The sequence below is a fragment of the Scyliorhinus canicula genome, chromosome 4 (genome assembly GCF_902713615.1).
Source record: "Scyliorhinus canicula chromosome 4, sScyCan1.1, whole genome shotgun sequence".
Lineage (NCBI taxonomy): Eukaryota > Metazoa > Chordata > Chondrichthyes > Carcharhiniformes > Scyliorhinidae > Scyliorhinus > Scyliorhinus canicula.
The window spans coordinates 169,220,623-169,239,623 of record NC_052149.1 but is presented as its reverse complement, the minus strand read 5'-3'; the positions used below and the strand labels follow the sequence as shown (position 1 = coordinate 169,239,623).

The 19,001-nt window shown below is 44.4% G+C and overlaps 1 protein-coding gene across 4 annotated transcripts in view; it reads left to right on the top strand.

Annotated features, from left to right (window-relative positions):
- Window positions 1-19,001, top strand: part of afap1l1a (actin filament associated protein 1-like 1a) — a 220,486-nt gene that overhangs the window by 124,058 nt on the left and 77,427 nt on the right. For all 4 annotated transcript variants that reach the window (XM_038795505.1, XM_038795506.1, XM_038795507.1 and 1 more), the window contains exons 2-5: window positions 3,626-3,754; window positions 6,338-6,415; window positions 16,766-16,860; window positions 18,047-18,158. In XM_038795505.1, coding sequence (XP_038651433.1) covers window positions 3,626-3,754; window positions 6,338-6,415; window positions 16,766-16,860; window positions 18,047-18,158 — 414 coding nt within the window. The remainder of the gene's footprint in view (window positions 1-3,625; window positions 3,755-6,337; window positions 6,416-16,765; window positions 16,861-18,046; window positions 18,159-19,001) is intronic.

Sequence of the window (19,001 nt, the reverse complement as noted above, 5' to 3'; positions counted from 1 at the left end):
GTCTCCTCATCGGACAGTCCCGTCAATCCTGGTATCAGCCTAGTGAACCTCTGCTGCACATCCTCTAGGGTAAGTATATCCTTTCTTGTGTAGGGAGACCAAAACTGCATGCAAAACTCCAGGTGCGGTCTCACCAAGGCTTATATAACTGCAGTAAGACATCCCTACTTCTGAACTCAAGTCCTCGTGTAATGAAGGCCATCATACCATTTTGCCTTCCTAATTGCTTGCTGTATCTGCCTCTCCACTTTCATTGGCTGGTACACAAGGACACCCAGGTCCCTTTGTACATCCATGCTTCCCAATATATCGCCACTTAAGTAATACTCTTCCTTTCTGTTTTTTCACACCAACATATTTAACTTCACATTTAGCCACATTGTACTGAATATACCGTGTGTTTGCCCACTCCCTCAGCTTGTCCAAATCACCTTGAAGCTTCCTTGCATCCTCCCACAACTCACAATTCTGCCCTGTTTTGTTCATCAGCAAACTTGTAAATGTTACATTTGGCTCCCTCATCCAGGTCATTCATATATATATTGTGAACAGCTTGGACTCGAGCACTGATTCCTGCAGTACCCACAACTTGGAAAAAGCCCCATTTATTCCCACCCTCTGTTTCCTGTCTGTTAACCAATTCTCGACCCAGGTCAATGCATTACTCTCTATCCCATGTGCTTTAATTTTTCTAACCTCTGATGAGGGACCTTATCAAAGACACCTAAAAGTCCAAATATACCACATCCAATGGTTCTTCCTTATCTATTCTACTAGTTACATACTCAAAAAACCTCCAGTAGATTTGTTAAGCATGATTTGCTTTCTTTTGTAAGGGACAATAAAACTTATTTTATTTAACACAATAACTATTATGTACAGCTCAAGTAGTTCCCTACTGGGTCTTCTCTAGTCGGTGCCTGACTGGCTGACTCTATTTATACATAGGCACATGTACTGTGTTAAAGGTCCCCCATCTCCTTATCGGGGGAGCTCATATTCTGCAAGCTCCATGGGGTAGTGGATTATCCCAGCCCGCAAGACCCTTGCTGGTTATAAACTATCAAAATGCATGCGCTGACTTTGTTCAATCCAGTTAATGCTTTCCAAATGTTCTGTTATCAAGTCTTTTATAATAGATTCTCGCATCTTCTCCACTACTGATGTCAGGCAAACTGGTCCGTAATTTTCCCTTTTTCCTCTTCATTCTTTTTTAAACAATGGGGTTACATTTGTCACCCTACAATCTGTAGGAACATGTCTACAATTTTAGAAGCTATGCATCCAAAATTTCCAGGAGCACATCCTTTAATACTCTGGGATGTAGATTAACAGGCCCTAGTGATTTGTCAGCCTTTAACCCCATTAATTTTCCAGCACCATTTTCTTACTAATACTGATTGTGGTACTTTCTAACCAAGGTGTGCTTGAAGTGAGTGTTTGGATATATTTAAGGGGAAACTAGACAAGCATATGACGGATAAGGGAATAGAGGGCTATAATGATAGATTTGGCTAGGCACAGTGGCTAGCACTGCTGCCTCACAGTGCCAAGGGCCCGGGTTCAATTCCAGCCTTGGGTGATTATCTGTGTGGAGTTTGTACATTCTCCCCGTGTCTGCATGGGTTTCCTCAGGGTGCTCCGGTTTCCTCCCACAGTCCAAAGATGCGCAGATTAGGTGGATCAGCCATGTTAAATTGTCCCTTAGTGTTCAAAAGGTTAGGTGGAGTTACAGGGATGGGATGGGGGCGTTAGCCAAAATGGGGTGCCCTTTCTGAGGGTTGGTACAGCCGCGATGGACCAAACGGCCTCCTCCTGCACTGTAGAGATTCTATGATGTAGATGAGGAATTATGGGAGGAAGCACAATTAGAGCATAAACAGCGACATGGTTTGCTTGATCTGAATGATCTGTTTCTATGCAGTATAGCCTATGTAATCCTACGTATGCATGGGAACACCACCACCTGAAGTTCCCCTCCAAGCCGCACATCGGGCCCCTCCTGCTGGCGATATTTTCCAGCTTTTCAACAACTAAGTGCTTTTTCTAGCCCCACCCCCGCAACAGGATTGTAGAATTCCACCCACCATCTAATCTGAAAATGCATTGCCATTACATTTTCGTCTTTGGATCAAAATCTTAAAACTCTTTACTTAATAGCAGCGTGGGAGTACCTTCACTAACAATGCCACGTTCATTGAAGGAACTTAAAAAATGTCAAGCTTTTATTTCATGTTCACTTAAATCTGAAAAATAGCCAGTAGTACAATTTTCATTCTGTCCTTCCAAAATCGAGTTGTGGATTGAAAGCTGGGGCGGAATTCTCCGACCCCCCTGCAGGGGCGGGGAATCGCCCGGGGCCGGCATAAATCCCGCCCACGGCGTGGCCGGAATTCTCCGCCACCCGGGAATCGGTGGGAGCGGGAATCACGCCCCGCCGATCGGCGTGCCTCCCGCGGCGATTCTCCGGCCCGCGATGGGCCGAAGTCCCGCCACTGTCAAGCCTCTCCCGCCGACGTGGTTTAAACTACCTCTGGTGCCGGCGGGATTGGCAGCGCGAGCGGGCCCCCGAGGTCCTGGGGGGGGCGCGGGGCGATGGGACCCCGGGGGTGCCCCCATGGTGGCCTGGCCCGCTAACAGGGCCCACCGATCGGCGGGCGGGCCAGTGCCATGGGGGCACTCTTTTTCTTCCTCTGCCACCACGGCCTCCACCATGGCGGCGGCGGAAGAGACCCCCCCCACGCGCATGCGCCAGTGGTGACGTCAGCGGCCACTGACGCACCGGCACATGCGCGGACCGGCGAAGGCCTTTCGGCCAGCCCCGACGCCGGGCGGCGTAGCGCCAAAGGCCATTGGCGCCGGTTTTGGCGCCAGTCGGCGTAGGGGAAACCACTCCGGCGCGGGCCTAGCCCCTAAAGGTGTGGAGAATTCCGCACCTTAGGGGAGGCCCGATGCCGGAGTGGTTGGCGCCACTCCGCTACGCCGGGACCCCCTGCCACACCGGGTAGGGGAGAAGCCCGGCCCTGGTTTTCTGCAAATATCAGCCCGAGGAGGAAGTACGATATAATGATTACTGATCTGTCACAGTTGGCAAAGTGTTAGAAACAATTTGAGGTATTGAATTATTATCGCAATTGGCGGAAATACACATTTTCTTCTTAATGGACGGTTATGTATCAAGAGATCACAGTGTTCTATGTGTTCATCCATTGATTTTGTCCAACTCTCCATGTGTTGTCTACCCACCTAACACTGTACTTCTCCTCGTGCCCTCATCCCGTTCCTTAGCCATTACCAGCTTCTCCTTCTGGCATTGGCTTTTAGAATTGTAGTACTGAATATTCTCCAACTTTCCATCTCCCCGCCTTGCTTTCAAAAACCCCTCTCTTCAACTGTATTTATGGTTCTCCATCCCAATATCTCAATTCCCTTCTCTTTTCGCCGAGCTTGCTCGCCACCATATCCATTTCTTCATCATTTTAAAATGCTTTGAAGCATCCTTCTGTATCTGAGGAGCATTGTGAATGGAGTCTTAATTGAAGTTGCACGGGTCACTACTGTAGTTTACCCGGGGAAACACAATTGTGTGGCGGGATAATTGAAGAACTTGTTTTTCATTCTTCAGTGGTGGAGCAGCTGATCCCAGAACTGAATCTCTTACTGAAATTATTGGACCACGAGTATCTGAGTGCCACCACCAGAGAGAAGACAATGACAGTGAGCAGCATGTTGCAGAGACTTCAACCAACCTCTGGTCAGTACCATAAATCAAATTACTTTCCTCCCATGCCGATTCATTAGGTTCTAACTGAAACAAAGCCTTGTTGGGACTAATGTCCAGTTTATGAAATATTAAGTTTGGTTCACAATCACATATTTTCCTTCAGTTACTTGCTCACCTCATTTACCCCTTCAGCTGGGGAGGAGATGCACCATAACCTTGATTTCATCACAGTTACTGCTACTGCGTGGCTGGCCAACAGGAGGCGGGCTTTATTGGAGTCAATTCCCAAAGAGAAAATCTTTTGTTTCCAATGGGCTGTTCTTATAACACAAACTCTTCCCGAGTTGGAATTGTCAAGCTTAATCAGGTGTGGGGGAAAAAATGGAAAAGAACATGTCACACTGGTGCAGTAGGGGGGGCTCTTCTCGGAGCAGGGCTGAGGCCTGTTGTTGGTACACCGCAGGGTTTTCTGCAATACAACTGAGAATAGAGGCTGCTTTATTGTACTTCTGGGTATCCTTTCCACAACATTAGGTTGCAGAATTCTACACATATGCTTGAAATGGAAAGTGTGATCCAGATACTCAGATTTAAATGAGGCATCAGGCTCATCTAAATATGCGCGGCCTGTTTGAGGCCGCATTCTCATGACTCCCAGGTGTCATCACCCGCACCGGTGAGGCTTCACTTGGGTGCCGATGAGTACTGGTCTCCACAAATGGGGACCTGGCGTGATGGCCACATGAGAGGGCTCAAAGGTCCTTGGAGCCCCCCAGGCAGTTGCGGACAGGGCACACCTGGGCACCTTGGCACTGTCATGTTGCCATGAGCAATGCCAGGGTGCCTTGACACTGCTGAGGGGTGGGCCCTGAGGAGGACCTTGCCCATGAAAGGGGGTGTGGATAGGCGTCATGAAGGTTGGGGAGTGATGGGGGTCCTAGAAGTGGGGGGCCCTAAATTGGGGGTCCCTTAGCGACCCCATAGCTGGGTTTGCTGACTTGGCAGAGGGGTGGGACAATGCCCACGAGGATGTATGGGACAGGGTCACCCTCATGCCTGGGTGGTGGGGAGGAGCTCACACTTACCTTTAGTGATGAGGAAGTTGCCTGTTGGGGGTCGAGGGTTGGGGGCATTACCCATGGCTGCAGGGGGTCGCATTGTCCATGTCATGATATGCACTCATGCACATAATGGATACAGACCGGCAGTGACAGACATCCAGTACAGCCAATCAACACACAGGACAGAACACAACCAATCACCAGGCAGAACACTAGAAGTGGCCTCCCACTATAAAACACACAAGGCATCAACACTCTGCCTCTTTCCACTGGTGACAGCTGTAGTGACAGCCAGGGTGTACATATCAGTGAGCACCTTCTACACGTGGCTCAGAGCTAGTCTGGTCTTGTTAGTTATAGTAAGCATGCTTAGATTAGTAGAGTGTCAAACCCACAGCGACCTATGTGCACTGCTTAACAAGTTCAATAAATCGTAATGAACTAACATCAAAGTTTGGGGTCTACTTTCAAGTACAACTGCATCCAGTTGCAGTCCGTGTTACCCCAGGGTGATTAACACAACAGTCCATGGGTGGAGAACCATCAACGTCATTGAGATCAGGGCACCCTTTCAAAATGGCACCCCGATCTCTGAAGTTCCAGTCCGCAGGTCAACAAATGCCGGCCTAGCCAGCGACGCCCACATCAGGTGAATGAACTTTGAAACTTATTTCTGTGTATTCCAGAAACATAAAAAATAAAGGTAACAGCTTTCATACTAGTAACTGGAAATGAAACGGTGTTATAAACCTGAGCCTAGCGTTGAATATCATTGTCTTGGAGTGTGTTTCTTTTTGGAATTCTGGTCAGCATTTCGAAGAATCTGCTTTAGAATGCTGCAGGAGTAGTGGTTATGAGCTGCTTATCATTGTACAAAAGCTGAGCGGCACGTGGCGCAGTGGTTAGCACTGGGACCGTGGCACTGAGGACCCTGGTTTGATCCCCGGCCCTGGGTCACTGTCAGTGTGGAGTTTGTACATTCTCCCTGTGTCTGCGTGGGTTTCACCCCCACGACCCAAAGATGTGCAGGGCAGGTGGATTGGCCACGCTAAAATTGCCCCTTAATTGAAAATAAATTTATTTTTTTTTAAAACAAAAAAAATCACTGTACCAAAGCTTACATCGACTGAAATTACAAGTGTAGAGATTAAGAGACGCTGTGAATTTAGGATCCAACTTTTGAACCACCGTTTACATTAACTTGAAATGCTTTAGCTGTTTTCCATTCAGATGTTTCACCAGCTTTAATTATTTTCACTAGGAATTTGAGGTTGTTTTATGTGACACATGCTTTACTATCAAATGACTCTCTGCCTAAGTGGGCAGAGCTAGGCATTAATTAGTAGGATTTTAACTTCCTACAGAATAAACAGTGGCGCAATGACATTTACACACTATGGTTTTAATTTGGAGTTCTACACAGCATTTTCTGTTCAGACCATTACGTGTAAATTTATCAACTACTAGAAATGTAGAAGTTGAAGCTTCAAAGTGTCTGATTACTTGGTTTCTGCCTTTGTATAATTACATTTTGCTGTGTCTCTTCCTTCAGAGACTAAATATATGTACATGAACACATCTGATTGTCGGAATGGCACAAGCTTTGTGGAATCCTTATTCGACGAGTTTGGTATGTCAACATTTTTGCTCTAATATAAAAGAAATTTAACTACAAGACTAATTATAAATTATCACACTTTTCAATGCTTCTGCCCCTGTAGCAGCATCCCTGTGGGAAGTTGTGAGAATCTTATAAATGCATTTCTCATTACAATGAAAATATGAAAATATCAATATAGCAATAGAGTGTATCATTCTAATTTTCCAACATTTTAACTGTGCAAAAGTCAGCTGAAAATTAGACTCGATTATGACTTCTCGTAATCAAAACTGCAAGAGTTTGACAAATAATTTGTTTCATACCAATAGAAGCAGCCTCAACATTAGTCCTGTAATCTAATTACCGAAATGTCAAATATAGCTTCAGCCATTAGCCCTTGTTATTAACTCATTTGTTACGTCCTCCTTGTACAAGTAAAGATAACCTCCTCTCAAGTAAGAGTGACATAATAAGTTTTTATGTACGTTTTAGGGATTCAAATAGAATAGAAGAACATTCCTGGTGCACTATAGGTGCATTTTGATCAACATCTACTTATTTTTGACTGCCAGAAATGCCGAGAAAATCTTACTTAATAATCTGACAATGAAGGACATCTTATTCAATGTAGGTGGATTCCAGTGTAGTTAGCAACAGTCATCCATAGAAGTTTGTTTTTGTTGTGAATAGCACAATATGTATATCTTCGTGGTGCAGCTGTGCCATTTTCAATCTGCCTTAGCAGTGAAATACATAAATCCATATAAATCCATCTATTATGTTTTCTGAAGTAATAGCACATTTCTGAGTTATTGTTGCTGAGCATTGAGAAAGAGCCAGCTGAAGAAAATATACAGCGACGAGCTCAGTTGAATGAAAGTCAAATGGTCCTTATGCCAGGGCCTGATCCGGCACTGGAGTAATGTCACCCAGGCATCCTGGTAGTGCCACCTGTACGGCATCTTGGCAGGGTGGCACCCAGGTGGCATTTTCAGGGAACCAGGCTCAGGGTACCCAGGTGGGATCAGGGGTGCCAGGGTGCCACCCTGCCCAGAACCCAGCCACCAGGGGCCTCTGATCCACTGGAACCCACACTTGAAGTTAGGAGATCAGAGAAGTTCAGAAGAATTGTTCAGAAGAATTCAAGGAAGAGTAAACAAAATGTTTTGAGTTTAAAAAGACAATTTCACTCACTAGATTTAAAGTGGAACAACAGACTCCAAGAGGTCGATAAATGTTTAATGTCATTTTAATACAGTCTGAGAATTGAAAGGTAAGGCAATTGTGAGCAGTTTACACAGCACTCAAGACAAAAAAGTCTGAAAAGGGGTTTGTGTAAAACCTTGGACTAGATTAGCTGTTAAAAGCGGAGTGGTAGTTTTGTTTAAAATCGTCATTGGGAAAACCTGGAATGCAAACTGCTGAGGGCAAGGATAATTATGAGAGAAGATTTTAAAGCCTGTTTTGGGAGTGGAGTTTGTGGACTTGCGTGGCAATCCACTTGGGGTCATGTGATCTGTTCCTCCACGTTTTATTTTTTAAAATAGGAAAATTACAGGGCTGGATTCTCCGCCCCGCCGTACCACATTTCTGTTTCACCCCACCGGTGGGATGCTCCGTTCCACCGGCCTGTCAATGGGGTTTCCCATTGTAGGGCAACCCCACGCTGTCGGGAAACCCACGGGCTGCCCGCAAAGCGGAACATCCTGCCGGCGGAGAATCCAGCCCCGCGTCTTTTGAGCCAGGGTTCCATTCTGGGATCTTCCCATCCAGGTATAACATCAACTGGGATCGGAACACCGTGACCATAACTCTATATCAATAAATCTAACTCTATAAATCACATGATGTTTCTGACTCTTGCTTTTTGTTTCTACCCTTTCCCTACACCGTTTGGTTTATCTGCTTTATATGAATTTTCTGTGACCTTCTCTTTGGTCAATTCCCTCCCAATAATTCAGTAAACTATTTTTGATTAAAAGTCATTTAAGTAACTGGTGTGATTGCCATTAATAACTTTTTGGATGGCAATCTTATTGAGATAGGCCATTGGGGGTTAAAGCCCAAAACTGTCAGATATTTGGGATTAAGATTATGGCTAATGCTATAAAATCAGAGATGAGTCAAGTAAACTTATCTATGAGGTAAGAGAAAATAACAGTAACCCTTCCCGGTAGGATCTCCACAATTCATTTTGGAAACTAACAGGCCTCACGGAGGTCATCACTTTCAGCTTGTTCAGAATATTAAATCATCATAAAAGTTAAATGACTGTTCCAGCCTAGAAATTCGAACTATTCTGACTTGAGAGGTCAGATATTCAAAAGCTATCTACCACCGACTATTACTGAGCATCATGTATATCAAATAACGGTAGCAAATATTTGGTCAATTTATTGCTAAAACACTGGGATGTCTGATGCACACTTTGCCTGCTATCTGAGTGGTGATCTGTCCCCAGGGTTCAGCTAGGACTGCATTGTATGTGGGATAGAAAACTGAATATCTGTAGTTGCACATTCTCATATCATAAGAGCAAAGAAGGGGCAGCACAGTGGTGCAGTGGTTAGCACTGCTGCCTAATGGCGCCGGGATCCCAGCTCTGGGTCACTGTCTGTGTGGAGTTTGCACATTCTCCCCGTGTTTGCGTGGGTTTTGTTCCCACAATCCAAAGATGTGCAGGATAGGTGGATTGTCCACTCTAAATTGCCCCTTAATTGGAAAAATGAATTCGGTACTCTAAATTTATTTAAAAAATAAGAGCAAAGAATCTTCAGGCCATCAAAGGAAAATGTGCTGTTTTACATAGATAGAGTTTACAGTGCAGAAGGAGGCCATTCGGCCCATCGAGCCTGCACCGGCTCCTGGAAAGAGCCCCCTACCCAAGGTTAACACCTCCACCCTATCCCCATAACCCAGTAACCCCACCCAACACTAAGGGCAATTTTGGACACTAAGGGCAATTTATCATGGCCAATCCACCTAACCTGCACATCTTTGGACTGTGGGAGGAAACCGGAGCACCCGGAGGAAACCCACACACACACGGGGAGGATGTGCAGACTCCGCACAGACAGTGACCCAAGCCGGAATCGAACCTGGGACCCTTGTGCTATCCACAATGCTACCGTGCTGCCCACGAATTGAATGAATCTAAATAAGTAACTCAAGCTGTTAGCTCTGAAAGGTTTATGGTGTATGTAATAATGCCCACAAGGCCCACGTGGAAACCATAATTGATCTCTCTGTGGGGCTTGAGGACTATGAGTTTCCCTGCTAGTGAGCAGAGCCGACCCAGCTGGGCCTCATAAGACTGAGCATAAAAGCCGGCCCAAGCAGGGACCGGCATGTTGGTTGTCCCAATGGGACTATGTAGCATAAATAGTTTGCTGCTATGGCCAGACTGTATGTTACCTTAATTAAATCTAAATACTTCCAATCACTGCTTCCTGGTCATTAAAGAGGCGACAAGGAAAAAGAAAATCTAAACACCCCAGCCGTTCCAGAAGATTGCAGTACAGCAGCGTGTGGAGATAGCTTTCAAAAATGCCATATTTTGGGAAACTGGAGGTCTTTGACACAGGCCTCGAAGATTGAGCTCAAGTCGCAGAGTGAATGAGATACTTTTTTCAGGCTAATGGCATCTTGGGAGAGGACCGGCAAAAGATAATCCTCCTGACAGCTTGCTGGACTCCAACCTTTGGTATTATAAAAAGCCTCACGTACTCGGTTGCTCCGGATTCAAAATCGTCTGAGGAACTGGTTGCACTGGTATCTAACCACTGTGAACCAAAACCATCAGTAATTATCCAACGGTACAGGGTCAACACTGTGGTACGGAGCAGATTTCTTAACGCGACTCTGACAGCTGGCTGAGCATTGTGACTTTGGGCTGACCGTATCTGAATGCTGAGGTATAGCTGGTGTGCAGAATCAACAACATGGCCACACAGAGGAAGCTATTGGTGGAGCCTACAGTGGATTTTAAAAGGGCCATTGAGCTAGCGCTGTACCCGGAAAACTTGGAAAATGGAGTGCAGAAACTTCCAGGTTCCATGGACTATAATGTCCATAGTGTTGCTCGACCTGCGTATCAGACTCCAGCGACATCCCAGGGCAGTGCCCGAATGACCAGGTGACCTGCAAAGCGACAACCAAGGGTACAACACTGTATCCAGGCTCAATATTCTGGAGCCTCCGCAGATCAGCCGGACACGTCCCCTGAGGACAAGGGGGTTCCAATAGCATTGACAAGCATATGGGTATAGATCACGGGGAAATCAAGGCCGCCAGAATAAGCAGAGAGCCTGCCACCCTGGACAGACGATGAGGGGGTGTCCCAAGCCAAGGTGGCCCCACCTGAGGAGGACAACATAACATAATTGAACTGCATCACAGCTCCAAAGGTGACAACATTTCAGGTCAAACTGCAGGTGAATGGACACCCCCTAGTGATGGAGATGGACACAGGAGCCACCATTTGTATCATTGGTCAGCAGACCTTCCACCAGCTATGCACAGAAAACCTGGCACTCAGCCTGGGTGACACCAAGGCCAGATTGGCGACTTACACTGGTGATCCACTGAGCAACATTGTGACCACCGTAATCCATGGGCAGAAAAATGTCCGAACACCTTTGGGCATGGTGCTGAGAAGCTCAACACAATCCAGGACAAACAGCCCATCCTCAACCTTAAACATTCACTCCCTCCACCACTGACACACAGTGGCAGCAGTGTGTACCATCAACAACATACACTCCAGCAACTAACCAAGTCTCCTTCAACAGCACCTTCCAATCCCCCAACCTCCACTCGCGAAAGGACAAGAGTCGCAGGTGTATGGGAACACCACCACCTGCAAGTTCCCCTCCAAGCCATACTATTCAGATTTAAAATTATATTGTTGTTCCTTCACAGTCATTGGGTCAAAATCCTGTAACTCCCTCCCTAACAGCACTGTGGATATACTTACACCACATGAACTGTAGTGGTACAAGAAGGCAGCCCCCCACCACCTTCTCAAGGGCAATTAAGGATGTGCAATGAATGCTAACCAAGCCAGCGATGTCCACACCCTGTGACCAAATTTATATTTTCTGTTCTAGTACATAACTAACTCACACTCCAATCTGAGACTTCAATCTTTTAGTCTGTTGGAAAATTGATAAGGCGGAAACACAATTATCCATTCTTCAATTTTCAGCCAATCGGTTTTGGTGTTGAGGGTGGCGCAGTGGTTACCACTGCTGCCTGACGGCACCGAGAACCCGGGTTCGATCCCGGGTCATTGTCTGTGTGGAGTTTGCATATTCTCCCCGTCGCTGCGTGGAACTCGCCCACAAACCAAAGATTTTCAGGGTGGGTGGATTGACCACGCTAAATTGCCCCTTCATTGGGGGAAAAAATGGGTTCTCTAAATTTATTTTTTAAAAGATTTTCGTGTTGAATGACCATAGGTTTTAATGAAAAACAATATATATTATTATTAATATGTCTTTCCTATGCTGCGCTACATCAAGCATAAAGTCCTGGTGTCTATAAAGAGACCCCCAAGTAACATTGCATTTACACGTTTATCGGATTTAGTGCTTGCATACTATTATTTCAAACATTATAAATATATTTATATTTTCCATTTGTGCCTGATGAAGAATATTGCAACCAATGTAGATTAGAGAATGTTGATATCATATAGGATCAAGTTTCATGAATAAACCAAAACGTCAGGAGACAAATTCAATGTTTCCAGAGGCATTGATTGAAAGACACAAGCTTTGTAAAAACGATCTCAGCACAGCTCCCGCCTTGAGATAAGGATCTGAATTTTCATGAAAATGAAGAGGGTCTCTGGCTTAGTCAAAGTGGTGCTGGAGACCCAAATCTGGAAGTCCTGCCCTGAACCCGACATCTACTATTTTCACCAATAGGGGCACAGGGATGGGTTATAGTTTGCATATCCATAATTCAAGCAGGCAGCTGCTTCTGTAAAGGTGCAGCTGCCTTCAAATGCATCCAATTTTCATAACTGGGTTTTCAAAAACACAACTGGTGGACTTTAAACCTTTACGAAGTAGGTCTGAAGCTCCCAGATTTCTTTGGAGAGATATGGTACCCTTTTGAAGAGAGAGGGTACCCTTTTGGATATGTCCAGGCATACCTTTGGGAGAAGCCAGATGTCCTTTTGGGAGAGGTCAAGCACCCTTGGGATTGTTGAAAATAGACATAGATGTGCGCAAAATGTGGATAAACTCATTGGAACTGTCAAGGGGGCTGTCAGCTTCATTTGAACTATCAAACATTCAAGGCATTTGGAACTGTCCAACTCATTGGAGCTGTCAAAGGCTTTAAATCTCCTGGCCTTTAAATGTGTAAAAAAAAAAAAAATCTGGAGTAAAGGCAGCATGCTGGCACAGTGGTTAGCACTGCTGCCTCACGGCGCCGAGGTCCCAGGTTCGATCCCGGCTCTGGGTCACTCTCCGTGTGACGTGTGGAGTTTGCACACACTCCCCGTGTTTGCGTAGGTTTGATCCCCACAACCCAAAGATGTGCAGAGTAAGTGGATTGGCCCCGCTAAGTTTCCCCTTAATTGAGGCAGCAATGCTAACCACTGCGCCACCGTGCTGCCCTGGACAGCCTTCTTCGAGGCAATATCCAAGATTGTGGGGGTGAAGGTGAAGCCATGCCCGATAGTGACAATCTTTGGGGTACAGGAGCAGCCAGAACTATATATGAGGAAGGGGGCTAATGCCCTGGCTTTTGCTTCCCTAACCGCATGCCGGAGAATCCTGCTCGGCTGCCGATCGGCAGCACCACCCACATCTGAAAACGTGCTGGCAGATCTGACAAAATTTCTCCACCTGGGCGAGGGCTGGGCGAGGACTTCCACAAAGCATGGGGGCTATTCGTCAGCCAGTTTCAAGACCTGTTCAAAGCCAATAGTGATTCGGAAGAAAGAGGGGGGGGGGACCGATGAGGGCAGACAAGAGCGCACAAAGCAGAGAGGAACAAGGGAGAGAGGGGGAGGCAAGGAAGGAAGGGATATACATCTCCGGGAGATACATGGAAAAAGAGTAAGGGGGGGAGGGGGCAGGAAGTGGCCCCCCCAGAAAACCCACAAGGATAATGGCAGGAATCGCATAAGGAAGGAAAGAAATATAGCAATACGACATACAGGGCGAAAGGTGGTGCCAGGAGGGAGTCCAACTATCAACGGGGGGGGGAGGGCGGAGCAGTGGGGGGGGGGGGGGCTGACAGAAGGGGTTTATGTAAAATTGTCCATAAGAAACATCACACTCTGTAAATATTGTCAAACTGTTAAAATTTGAAAATGGCAATAAAAATATATTTTTTTTAAAGAAAGACTTTGATGTGGTGCTATGAGTTCAGATGCCTGTTTTTAAAAGAGTTTAGGGACTTGAATTAAATGTTTGTTTCTATGATTGATTAAACATTTGATGGAATGTAGTGACTGGGTTTGTATAAAAGAGTGTTTCTTTTTTAAAAATAGTGAAGTCACCAATAGACACGGAACTTTATTTAATTTAATCTTAGCATGAGTCCTAAGGTCTTCCCATGGAAGATACTGAGGAGTTGGCATTGGGGTATAAGGGAAAATGGTGGTGGATGGGGGTATGGATTGGGCATGATTTGAAACTAAGTTTGAATATGAGTTATAAAGTATGTTAATAATAATAATCGCTTATTATCACAAGTAGGCTTCAATGAAGTTACTGTGAAAAGCCCCTAGTCGGCACATTCCGGCCCCTGTTCAGGGAGGCTTGCATGGGAAGGTGGGTAGCGGGTATTGGGTTGACATGGAAACAAATACTCGTTGTTTAGAAAAGACCTACTTGGAGGAACCTCCTGATTGAAGGAAATAATTATTCAAAGACCCCCAACGGGAAGAGGAGACGCCGAAAGGGAATACCAGCGATGTAGTGTCCAAGGACCAACCCTACTTCCCAGAAAAACCTACCAAGCATGCAGGCAAAGATGTGGCTCTAGGATTGGGCTCATCAGCCTCGCAAGGACCCACAGAACCTATGACAAGTAACACAGAGTTTCTTAGGTGGACAACCATACTCATTAGTGAGTGATCGCCAAAGAAGAAAAAGATCATGAGGTCAGCAGCTGAGTGGCCCTGGGAGAATCCAAACTGAGCATCGGTGAGCAGGTTCCTGCTGTGTTAGTGCCATTTGATAGTACTGTCCATGACACCTTCCATTATTTTGCTGATTATCAAGAGTAAACTGGTGTTAATTAGCCTGGTGGATTTTTCCTGCTTTTTGTGGATAATCAACACTTGGGTAATTTTCAACATTGTCAGGCAAATGCCAGTGTTGTAACTGCACTGGAACAGCCTGGCTAGGGGCACAGCTACTACTGGAGTACAAGTCAACAGTCCTACTGTGGCCAGAATATTGTCAAGGCTCATTGCCTTTGCAGTATCCAGTGCCTTCAGTCAGTTCTCAAAGTCGCTGAGGACTGTCATCTGCGATGCTGGTGACATCATGAAGAGGCTGAACTATATCAATATTGTAGCAAATGCCTCAGCCTTTTCTTTTGCACTGATGTGCTGGGCTCCCCTATCATTGAGGGTGGGGATATTTGTTGGGCCTGCTGCTCCCATGTTTACAAATGCACCACCATTCACAATTGGATGTGGCAGGACTGCAGAGCTTTGATCTGATCCGTTGGCTGTGTGATCATTTTGAATGAATGGCAGTACACAAGCCAAACTTCAAAGAAACTAGTTTGTGTTCGTGCTGATTACTTTGATACCAGTGTAATTGAATCTGTACACAGGAAACACTTCGCTGTGTTGGCAATATCTGGGAACAGGGATATTAACTGATGGGAATTTAGTGTGCAAATTGAAAGCTTTTATGTCATTTGGTTTTTATTATTAATGAGATTTTTATTACATGTATGTCTCACATCACTTCCTACGGTGAGTTGAAAGGTATGCCAGTTCAGCACAGCACTAAAGGCTACTGAAAGGAGGTGATATTAGAAGTATAAGTGCACGGCTGCCTCAGAGCCCTGAGGACCCGGTTTCGATCCCATCCCCGGGTCACTGTCCATGTGGAGTTTGCACATTCTCCCCGTGTCAGCGTGGGCCTCACTCCCGCAACCCAAAGATGTGCAGTGTAGGTGAATTGGCCACACTAACTTGCCCTTTAATTGGAAAAAAAAAAGAATTGGGTACTGTAAATTTATGAAAAAAGAAGTATAAGTATTTGGAAGCAGTAGTTTTTCTCGTGGGCTGAAGTTCTTCAGGAACTTATTGTGAAAAGAAAACATATAATTCATCATCTCTGAATGCATCATGGTGGCTGAAATTTCCAAGGGGCCAGTCCAGATGTGCTCAGAGCTAACTTGGTTCTTTTTTGGTGCCTGGGAAAGATGAGGCAATCACGATTTTTATGCCGATAGGTGATGGAAGTTTTTCAATGTGCATGTTGATATGTAGATGGATAGATATTTTCAGATATTTTGATGAATGGAATATTAATTTGACAGATTGAATAATAAGGGACAAAAAGCAAGCTAACAGCATAAATACCTCTCTTGCAGAAATCTCTCCTTACATTCAGAATTTGGCAAAGTACTGTTTGTGTCCACCTTTTCATTCTGGACACTGTAACACTACATTTAGACCATCCATATGAACAATCTCGAGTGAGGATTTCTTCATTTCAATTAGACTTCTTCATTTCACAAATCATTGTGAATATTAAGATCATTTGGAGGACCTTGGTACACTTATCCAAAAGCATTCTTCAGCTTCTCTCTTATAATATCCTATTACAATATTTCTTACATAATCCCAAGGCTTTCGCCTGTACTCCTGCATCCAGAAGTCTATTCCACAGATTGACCACTCTGAATGAAGAAGCATTTCCTGATATTGCTACCAACATTGTGAGAAAATGAAGTTAGGTCTTTTAAAAGAAAGGGAAGACAAATTAAATTTCATTCTAGTTATCAGACGGTTAAGAAACATTGGATGTGACCCTGAAATAAGTCATGTGGGACAGGGTACGTAAGACAGGGAAGAAAATGTAGACAACACAGCCATAATAAAGTATCACAAAAAATAATGTTACTACCAACAATGAATTATCAATGAGCATTGTGAAGAGAACAGACTATATGAAGGAGTAGGTTATAACACTTATTTTCACTCTGAACAATGGCAGCACTTGGGAATCAATCATCACCTCATTCATGATAATAAACCTCTTCATGTTCCTGTTACACTTGCTCTGTAAAGAATATGCAACTAACACTAATTACTAAGCTAAACCACTTTGTGAACAGATTAATGCTATCAACACAACAGTTAAAGTATGAATTTTGCTTGTGTAAATGCAGATTGTGAACTACGTGACCTTAAAGATATGCAGGAGGAGTATAAGGATGGAAACCATATTAATATGCCATTACCAGAAACTCCTCATTCCAAATTGGTGAGTGTTGAGTACCTGGGTTCTTGTTTATTTTGTACAAAAAAATCACTGTAGCAAAGGGGAGGTGTCATGATTTTATTTCTGACAAATCAAACTAATAATAGCTCTAATCATTGATATGTTGACTGTAACAAACCTTTGTGCTTAATCAAAAAATGTGTTCAATGAGTAAGTAGAATTTGGTATGATTTTAACATTTTTTGTTAATTGTGGCATTTTTTTGAAGGGGGGGCAATATAACTGATAGAATAATGAGATCATTGGATTGTACTGAAGAATCAAATTTCCCCACTGTTGGGTAGTCTTCACAGTTAAATTATTCATACAAGTCAACCGACAACCCCTGAATAGCTGACAATTCGGGGGAAAAAGCTTGGAATAAAGCCCTTAAAAGCAAGGCAAAGACAACAAGGACACCAAATAGATTAAGGACTTATGTTGAACTTTGGATTCGGTTGTTGTTCATTATGTCAACCACCTGATTTAATTGGCAGCTCGTGTTGGCCAGATTTGACCAAGACTTGATGTACTTTTGGATGAAATATTTAACCAAAGCCATGTCTGTCTTCTCTGGTGAATGTAAACGATCCCATGATGCTATTCAATGAAAAGCAGGAAAATTCTCCTTGTCTTGGTAAATATTTATCCCATGTCAGCTATGGCTCAATGTGTAGCACCTTCATCTCTGAATCACAAGGGTCTGTGTTTAAGTGCCACTCGAGAATTCAAGCACGAAAATTAAGGCTGACACTCCAGCATTGCACTGAGTTGCACTTTTGGAAACCTTGTCAATTAAGTATTAAAGTGAGCCCTATTTGCCTGCTAGTGTGGGTATAAAAGATCCAAAGACACTGGAGGTACCCCTTGCGTCCTGGCCAATATTTATCCCTCAGTTTCAAAAGAAATTGATTTTCTGGTCATTATCACAATCGTTAGCTGTTGCATGATAACAGTGACTGCATCTCAAAAAATACTTCATTCACTTCAAATATTTTAAGGCATCTGGCGGTGTTAGAAGTGCAATGCAAATGCAAATCTTCCTTTTTTTTCTCCACAGACGTCCCTAAAACAGGTGAGCCAGTTGTTGTCACCGTTCGTGGAATCTTTCTGTGTACAGATACAGTAATCATACTGAAATGAAAGCACTGAGATTCTGATTTATAAAACAAGATTTTCTCTTATTCAGGGACCATCTGATGCACCACCCCCTCTCCCCACAACGCCACCACCTGAAGGTTATTATGAAGAAGCTGTTCCATTAAGCCCAGGAAAAGTTCCCGAATACATCACCTCTCGTAGTAGGTATCCTGTTCATATGAGGAGGCAGCACCTGAACCTTCTATCTTTTATTTTAAAGCGAAAGAGCTGTTGTTTTCTCACCAAATAATTGAAATAGTAAGCCATCTGCAGAAGTGCTGGATTCATAATGGGTTCTTTTGCTGGTTCATCGGTTTCCTTTCATCTTATGAGCCTCCCTTAAACAAATGAGTGTGTGCTTTACCTCTGGTTGAAAGTGCAATTAAATTGAAGTCTGTGCAGGTAGCATGTTGATCATATTGTTGGGCTAATAATCCAGAGGTTTAGAATAATGATCCAGGAACACGTGCTCAAATTTCACCATGGCAGTTGAGGAATTGGAATTCAGCTGATTAAATAATATCCAGGAATTAAAAAGCTACATCGGTAAAAGTGACCACAAAATGACAAAATTGGTATTAAAAACCCACCTGATTCATTAATGTATTTCAGTGAAGGAAATTTGACATCCTTACCCAGTTAGGTGTCTATGTCGCTCACTGCAATGTAGTTGACTCTTAACTCTGAAATGGCCTGGCAAGGCACAACAACAAATGCTGACCTTGCCATTGATGCCCACGTCATATGAATGAATAGAAAAAGAGACACGGGCCAGAATTTTTCACAATGTTTTCTTCTGAGCTGGAAGAGTGTAAAAGACGTTGGGCATGTGTCCCAAAGTCATTGCACACTCACCGACAATTGCTAAGCTAGTTAAGGCCATTAAGAGTACAATCAGCTCTAATTTACCGTTACCCCCCATGCGATTTGTAGGTCAGTGCATGGGCAGGCAGCCATCCCACTTTTTTCATTTTTCTCATCCAAGGGCAGGATAAAAGTGGCTG